This window comes from Scatophagus argus, chromosome 23 (genome assembly GCF_020382885.2).
Source record: "Scatophagus argus isolate fScaArg1 chromosome 23, fScaArg1.pri, whole genome shotgun sequence".
In the NCBI taxonomy this organism is placed as follows: Eukaryota; Metazoa; Chordata; class Actinopteri; family Scatophagidae; genus Scatophagus; species Scatophagus argus.
This window is the reverse complement of record NC_058515.1, coordinates 1,427,043-1,436,237: the sequence shown is the minus strand read 5'-3', so window position 1 is coordinate 1,436,237 and position 9,195 is coordinate 1,427,043. Positions and strand designations below refer to the sequence as shown.

The following is a 9,195-nucleotide window of genomic DNA, read 5'->3' as shown; positions in this document are numbered from 1 at the left end:
TTTTTTTTTAATTATTTTATTTATTTATTTATTTATTTGCCACATCCATCCAAGCTGTCATCATTTCATTCAGTTTCTTAATATCACAAAAATGATATTTTATATAAGGGTTTGTAAGTTTTAACTAATGACTTACATAATATATTGATTACTTTATAGGTTATACACCATTAACAAGAAAAACACTGGTGTTGTGAAAAGTCCCCTTGTCTGTTTAGACTGCATGATTTCCACACCTGAAACAACATTCTTTTGAGTTACTTGATTTTTATATATTTCTTTACAATATCTTTTGGATTTATTTATTTATTTTTGGTTCATTTTTCATTTAAACTGAAGAGTTTTTTATCTGTCGTGGTTGTCTACAGTAATGTGATCAGTCATATGTTTCATTTTGGGTTCAGTTTATTAGCTCAGGTTGGTCTGCTCAGCTGTGTTCACTTTATGATCGGTTGTCATGGCTTGTGTCCAGACGGTCGACTGATTCGGATTCTGTGGAATGGAAACAGAGTGGAATTGACAATTCCGTTTGTCACTATGTGCGTTTATTTGTTTAATTAACATATTTTATGGGGCCAGTACTTGGAGGCAATCACAATGCCCATCACAAGGACATATTTCTAGAAAAGGGCTGTACATGATGGTGATCAAAATCCATTTCTAACAGTTTATTAACACTTACAACTGCATTGTTTATGATTAACACCACTGAGCCATCAGAAATAAATGAACAAAAATAAATAACATTTAAAATTACATTAATAGGCCTACTATCAGAATAAAAAATAATACTTGCAAGTGAAACGTTTCCAAACTTACAACTTTGAATTAATTTTATCAATGAATCATACATGATCTACAGAAGGTGAGAACATTTGTCTATTACTCCATTAGTTACATCTTATAAATATATTATAAAGGGTGCCTTGGAAAGTACTGCTATAATATAGATACAACTCCCACAGCTGTTGAGCTGCTCTATACTGTAGAGGGCGCTGCTTGTGAAAACTGATCTATTCTTGAACTAAACTCTGTCTAATTCAGCCATTACTGTAACTGTTGTGCGTTATCCGTCAAGTAAATTAATATCAAAAGGACACTTCCATTTACTCCCTTCAAAACAAAGGTATAATTAACAAAACTACCTCCAGGCAGTTGTTTAACATGAAAATGCCTTTGTTTTGAAGAGAGATTCCTTTTTACATCCGGCATTACTCATGCCAACCTAACTACCGTCTTTCAGCATCATCCAAACATTAGCCTGCCTAGTAGCTTTTCGCTAGCCAAACTCTCCACAAAATAAAGCTCATAGCCAACATAATCTATGAGTCGTAAAAGAAACCACAATTTCGCTGAAACAAGCCTGTCTCCTGAACTCCACGGCGCCTTCATGGAGCCTCATGGGTCAGCGAACCGAGTCGACGGCGATTTCCTGGAGCTGGAGCCCGACGAGGAGCTGCTCTGCTCGGTCAGCGACATCACCGAGCACCTTGGCAGAAACATCACCGTAGTGCTGGAGACAGCTCTGTCTGAGATCCGCAAAATGGTCAGCATTAGGATACGAGTCCTGAAAATGGAGCTACGCGAGAAAACCGAAGAGATCGAAGTGTTGAAAGCGAGGCTGGAAACAGTCCAGAGGGATGGTAGGGACGGATTCCCCGGCATTTCCACCGTGGAACCGTCTACAGATCCTGGTCTCAAGAAAGCTGACTTCACCCCTGTCAACAAACACAATAATGTCGACCCCAGGAGAGCCAAAGCTGTTATGCCTGGTGTCAAAAAGGAGAATATTGATGCTATTTGTGACTATCTGATGAAAGACAAGAACTCGAGGGGGTGTGCTGAAATGGATGGAGATCAGAACAGCCAAGCCACCGTGGACAGGGAGGCTCGCCAAGAGACAGACACACACTCCCTTCACCTGTGGTCAGACAGCGGGATGGCTGGCTCCGGGCCTGGGCACGGAGACTCCGAGTCCACCACAGATGACATCTTCAGTATGCTCCCATCTGGTAGCAAACGGATGTATGACTATGAATGGATAGCACCAATGGAATATTCTTCAGACCTGAAAGGTAAACTCACAGGCCTAATGATAATGTGTGTGTGTGTGTGTGTGTGTGTGTGTGTGTGTGTGTGGACTCAACAGAGGTGTTCATACAGCTCTGAACATGTACAAGTTGTGGTGAACCATCACAGCAGTGTTCTGTGTTCTTTTAACATCCTCAGTGGTATCAGAAATTTGTGTGAGGAAGGCTGCTTTTGGATTTTTGTATGATTTTTGCACCAATGGGATGAAGCACTTTGAGTCATGTGATCGTCATGTCACTGGGTTTGTTGTCATTAAGGTAAAGGTGGACTCCAAATAAGTAGACGGACTCTAGCAGGGAATAAACAAACACAGTCTCTTATTTGTGTAGAAAATCCAAAGTACCAACAAATTATCAATCAGTCTGAAATTGAAATGGAAAAAGCTTCGATCCACAAAACCAAACGCTCCAGGTTGGACAACAGGGTGCATTCACAATCAAAACCATGAACTAACAAAGGGACAATAAACAAAGATGAAGAGCAACAGTGACCACAAGAGAACAATCCTCACAAGTTTAGCCAAAAACAGACAGACATGATCTCCCACTCTTCTTAATACAATATCCATCCATCCATTTTATATCCCAGCCGCAGAAGGACAACCACACACACTCTCACACTCACACTTAGGGGCAATGTAGAGTAGCCAATTAACCTAATGGTCATGTTTTTGGGATTGTGGGAGGAAGCCGGAGAACCCGGAGAAAACCCACACAGGCACAGTGAGAACATGCAAACTCCACACAGAAGGGCCCAGACTGGAACCTTCTTGCTGTGAAGCGACAGTGCTAACCATCGCACCACCTTGCGGCCCTCTTAATACAATACATTATGTATAATTCATGAAAACACTTCTCATATGTATATTTATTTTTATTTCTTATGACAAGAAACTGTTCTTGTTACAGCAAAACAAATACAATATGTCATATATTGTATTGTATTTGATTCTAGCTACATGCCACCAATATGCCACATTTATATCAATGTAAATTTTTCATCACTTTTCCTCTTGCTAGTGGAAATATTCAATTCAATTCAATTCAGTTTATTTATATAGCGCCAATTCACAACAAAAGTTATCTCATGACACTTTCCAATTTGAGCAGGTCTAAACCAAACTCTTTAATTAAATTGTAAATAGGCCTCCATAAAATGCCAGTAAGGACAGAGTATCTTATAGAAGTGGAAGAAAACATGAACAGTGAATTCTCGCAGTTCAACTCTACCCTGGTGATCAAATGTTACGTGGTCTTATTTTTCCCAGTAATGAAGGAGCCTGAGTGTGAGAGCACCCTGACCGGTGAGACAGAGGATGATGATGATGAGGATGAGCTGTCCAGGAGAGAGAGGGAGGGACTAGAGCAGGCCCAGGCCCCGCTCTCACATGTCCAGCCCTCTGAGTTCTCCATGGAGCCTCAGAGCTCTCCAGGGGAGGGGGGCAGTCCCCTGGAGGGCAACACAGACCGATCCACAGCAGGTGGGTAAGAATGGGGATAAGGGAAAGGGAATGATGGTTGGAATAACATAAACAGGACCGAAGGTGAGCTGACTGTCACAAGACTGTGTTGCCATCAGGTCAGTGAATTCCCGTCATGTATCAGCCGTTTATCAGAGACTAAGGCTTACCTGAGGTCACATCCTCACATCCTTTCGATCTAATATACTCTATCAACACGTTCTCTTCAGACATCCCCTCCTTCCGCTTCTCTCACTCTTTTACACTTTGAATGTGGAGCCAGTTAACATTAACAAGGTGCAGCGCCTCACATGCTTTTGGCTGAACTCTTTGTGATGCAGAGATATGGCTAGCTAGCCCCAGAAGGACACGCTGGGCCTAGTTAGCGAGCCCCAGCGTGTCCTTCTTCTATTAAACTAAGATGAGCTGCTTCAATTAAAGTTGAATTCCACAGTAACCACATGTAATAAACCATGCTGAAAAGTATGCTTCATTTATTGCTTGTAATTGTTACATTAACTGCACTTCCCAGAGAAAGTTAACATGAGGAGGTCGGCATTGGGACTTCAATTACCTTATTTTGTTGGTGTGCTGTCTATTGTGTGTGTGTGTTTGTGTACATCAAAAGTAAGCGGGAAATGGTGTTTCTTTTCTGTCTTGTTTGAGAGACAGGAATTGATAATTAACAATTTAGGAGAAAAAGGACGACCGGCCAATTTAGCAGTTTAATCTTATTTGCACATAATGTAATATAATGTGTAAGTGAATTGATTGGAATAGATTTTGCTCTTATTTGCCATGACAATGCTAAACTAGTCACCTACCATTATCAGTTGTTTTACACCTTCAGTTGATGGTAACAATAGGCAGTTCAAGTGGAAACGTCCAAGTCTTTGATTGAACCCCTCAGCTGAGGAACACTGACTGTACTACTACACAGCGTATTTACATCTTGATACTAATTATTTGGGATGCATGAAGTATAATTTCATGATATGAAGGAGTCATAAAGAAAATGTTATTTTATAGAAGACATTTTAATGATATTATAGCACATCACAGAATTCTTTTTGCAGTACACTTTGCATTACTTACCGTGTGTCTATATTTCAATTCAATTTTATTTATATAGCACCTTATACAGTCAAAATTGTCTCTAGATGCTTTACAGAGACCCAGAGCCTGAACCCCCGAGCAAGCAGACAGTGGCAAAAGAAAAACTCCCTTTTAACAGGAAGAAACCTTGAGCAGGACCCGACTTGCAAGGGAGAACTATCCTGCTGATATTTGCAGGAGTTACTGTTATATTTTGTAAAAAAAATATATATATATATATATATATTTATAGAAATTAAATTAATGTTGTACTTTATGTATTTTGAATCTATGGAAATCTGTCAGTCACTCATCAAATCGCTGCACGTAAGCAAACCGGATTCCTTCAGACATGGCCCTGCTAAAGGAGTTGCTAAAGAGTTGTTTGATGTGTTTTAAACCTGCATTGCAGCTGACAGTGGTCTGTACCTCACAAAGTAAAACAATCCAGTTTGCCGTAGTTTAACCTGCTGAAATAATGTCACTTTGTGCTTTCAGGCCAGCAGTTCCCAAGTCACACCTATATCTGCTCTCTGTGTGGAACCTTCTGCCCTGACTCTGTGTTCCTAGAGGAACACGTCAAACTGATACATTCAGACTCCACTGATGCCCAGGCTCTCCAGACCCTGCACTCCACCTGCTCAGCTGCACCCGCCATGGGAGATAGCAGTAGTGACTCCAGGAGGGGTGGAGGGGCCCAGAATGAGGGCAGTGCAGGGGTAGGGGCAGGTGCCTGTATCAGCCGAGGAGGGGGGCCTGTGAAAAAGGAGATTAAAATTGAGGGGGGGTATGAGTGTGGGGACTGTGGCCGCCATTTTAACTATCTTGGCAACTTGCGGCAGCATCAGCGTATCCACACTGGAGAGAAGCCTTTCATGTGTCCAGAGTGCGGGGAGAGGTTCCGCCATGCAGCCCGCTTAAAAAGCCACAGGCTGGTGCATAGTGGAGCCCAGAGCCCCTTCCCCTGCCCCCAGTGCGGGAAAGGTTTCTCAGTGCTCTCTGGACTCAAGAGACACCAACGGGTACACACCGGTGAGAGCCCATATGCTTGTCCACAGTGCGGCCGCCGCTTTAAGGAGCTGGGCAACCTGTACACCCACCAGAGGATCCACAGCGGGGCCACACCCTACTGTTGCCAGCAGTGTGGACGCAGCTTCCGTCATCTGGGAACCTACAAAAGCCACCGTTGCACCCCGGCGCAATAACCAGCCCTGCTTTCGAGGCTTATGTTAACCATATGTCAGAGCCGGGTGCAGACGCTGAGGCGTGCGTCTTCATCGTGTGGCTCTCAGTTGACACTGGTGAAGGTGCCGCTGCTCGCCTGGAGAACAGGGCTGCTATGCCTGTGATGCTGCCCCAAGCTTTGGTGTTTTGTCACAGTCATGACATTTCACTCCTGCATGAGACATAAAGACAAGCTGTAACATTAAGATTGACCTCAGACACAGCTGCTTGACCAATCAGAGCTAAGTCAAAGTCCACATCATTGACACGACATAGCTGCAGAAACATCTACAGTTCCATGACAATAGAGCAAGTTCTCACTGATATGAGAGTGTGTGGGGATTGTTAAAAGCTCTGTAACAAGCTAATTACCGTGTTTTGTTAAAAAAAAAAAGCTTATCAGAGGCCATCAGGCAACAGTTATGTGTTTTTGTAGAGGTGATTGTGCTTTAAGGTCGGGGAAGTGGATAAACCCCTGAAAGCCCAGAGGATGCCCTTCCTTTGTTTGAGTGGAAGGCATCGGTTCATAAAAGGACCTAACCAGTGTTATAGCATAGTTTTAGTCCATTTTCTATAATGTTTGTTTACTTTACAGGATAATTTCCGTTCATTACAACTTCAGTTTGCAGTTGTGCCCATCATTTCTATCTGTTGTAATGATATTGTAGTCAGTTACAGTGGGGCAAGTAAACAACCCCCTCCCCAATCAGTCAAACTTATTTAAAGGAGAAAACAAAGGTGAATAATACAATTTTTTTTTTTTTATTCTACAAGTTCCAACTGTCTGTTGTAAACATCCATCACAGTTTCCAGAGTGATGTTCTGCCGTACACAGTTTTCTGTGCATTGTTGGATTATTAGTCCCATTTGCAGTCATTCAGGTTAAATTTAACCTTCAAACGTAGTGGTTCAGATAAAGTGTTGACTTAAGTTGTAATTAACTGTGATTATCCTTTAATCATGTTCCGAAGCATATTTCACTATACTATGGAAATGAGCCTGAGTAGACTTGAAGCTGGCTTGAGACAGGCAGCTGGTCAACACTAATGTACTTTACCTTGTTACTGTGTAGTAACTCAGCTGAGGAGGCAGATCAGAACTGTGCAAGACAAAAGGCAAAATGGTTGGGATTGTGATAGCCGTGTCTGGTTACTTATGTACAGTGTTTGGTGTCTGAGAGGCAGTGGTGGAAAGTAACTAAGTACACTTATTCAAGTACTGTTTTTAATTACCATACAATTTTAACATGGTTGTACTTTACTGCAGTATTTCCAGTTTATGTTTTGTCGTACTTCTACTGCACTACAGTTTGGAGGACAATATTGGCAGCTTTAGACACTACTACTTTGCAAATTCAGATTATTCATGCAGAATATATACAAAGTCATTATGATGTGTTGTCATGGATTATGCTAGCCATCAGTATATAAAGGAGTTGAATTGAGCTCCACCTTTAACATTAGTGATGGTTACACATGAATGTATTAATAATTACAAGGTTTTAAACATTATTCTGAAATATGTCACTCTGCATTATGAGTACTTTTTCAAACTTTAAATATATTTTGATGCCAATTAATTAGTTTGTACTTTTATTTTAGTAAAACTGAGAATGCAAGATTTTTACTTTACAGAATATTTTTCAAGTGTCGTATTATTGCTTTTAATTAAGCTAAAAATGTGAGTACTCATACTCGCTCCACCACTGTTAGTCAGACTTCCAGGATTGTATTTTATATCTCAGCGGTATCTGAAGAAATGCCTGACCCAGGGCTGATTTTGTTCTGAATGCTGATTTGGCCTGCAGCATAATCCACTTCTCCCATATCTCTGCAATAAACTTGTTTCCTCCAAGAAATGGGTAAAATGCTCCAATTTTCTAACAACATGGAAAGGAACCAAGTTGACCACACCTACAGTTCTTTTGTGAGAGAAATTCTATCCGCCATTAAAGCCTACGTTGGTGGATGTTTGATGCTACAAAAAATAAATAAAGAAATAATCAATCATTTAGTATCACCTTAATGGGAAACAAAATGCGATATGGATTAACACTACTTGGTCACATGATGTTTGTCAAATGATATGTCACCGTATGCCTCAGCAGATGTGCTTTGCACTAAAGGCTCGGAGCTTCGGAGCTGCAGTTTGTTTTTCTAACTCATCATGGCACAGTAATTTAGCTAAAAAATAAGAGCGAACATGATGCTGACCGGATTACCTCCCATCGACTTGAGTTTTCAGTATTTGATGAATGGTTGCCAATAAAATGGGAAAAACTTAAAACCTCAACTTAAAACACCCCTGATTTCTTTAATGAAGTGTGTGTGTGCATATGTGTGTGTGTGTGTTAACAAAGACACTACTGGTTCAGAATTTAAGAACATGTTACATTGTTTTCAGCAGGACCCCCCCCCCCCCCACACACACACACACACACACAGATAATGAAGGAAGACTTTTGTTAATCTGGGTACCGTGGACGTTAAGGTGAGAGTCGTTGTTGGATTTATTCATTTCCCTCAGGATGACCTGTCATAACTTCACTCTGTGGTGACGGATAGGTCTGTTAATGGAGCACCATCGCCTACATGTGGACTAACTGTGTAACTACAACAAAAAACATTGTTGGGACATCCTGCTCACCTTTTTTGTTTTGTTTTTTATCATGACATGGCTCGATGCTGTGTGTAAAACAGAAAGGTAATTATCTACTTTTTTAAACATTGTAATCTACTGCTGCAATCAACCGCCGTTGGTTATTTTATAAATTTGCTTGTACGATGAATAAAAACTGTGGATAGAAAAATACTTGAAAGAAAAAAAAACACATCCCAAGTGTGTCTGGTGTATTTCCATAATTGATCTGATTCCCTGAAAGTCCATTAAAAAACTGACCCATTACTCAAGCTTGTCTGTAAAATGAGTTTCTAGGTCTTAGCACTGTGTGAACTACGAAAAGCAAGAAAACAACTTGTGGAAGTGAAACACTCACCATTGACAAACTGCTTTCTAATAAACGGCTGTCTTAACGTCAAGGAGTGGGAGCTTTTTTGAAACAAATAACAACGGTGGAATTTAACGAACAATAGTTATCTATAATACTTTACCTGTATTTCCATTTTTATGCCAGTTCACTATGTCAGATGGAAAGGTTCTACTTTTGACAGTTATGCTTATTTGACAGCAATAATTACAAATGTTCAATTAAAAAAGAAAAAAATATAATGTTAATATTTAAGATCAATACAATTAATGATGTCTAAAATACAACACAATGTAGTTCTGTAGCCAATGTGACAGCCACAGGATTAACATTAGGCTGT

The 9,195-nt window shown here is 40.6% G+C and overlaps 1 protein-coding gene across 1 annotated transcript; it reads left to right on the top strand.

Annotated features, from left to right (window-relative positions):
* Nucleotides 1-364: 364 nt before the first annotated feature.
* Nucleotides 365-8,957, top strand: znf16l (zinc finger protein 16 like). Its single transcript, XM_046381473.1, has 3 exons — nt 365-2,075; nt 3,359-3,571; nt 5,144-8,957. Exons 1-3 carry the CDS (start codon nt 1,325-1,327, stop codon nt 5,848-5,850), a joined length of 1,671 nt encoding a protein of 556 aa, XP_046237429.1. The 5' UTR covers nt 365-1,324; the 3' UTR covers nt 5,851-8,957.
* The last annotated feature ends 238 nt before the right edge of the window (nt 8,958-9,195 follow it).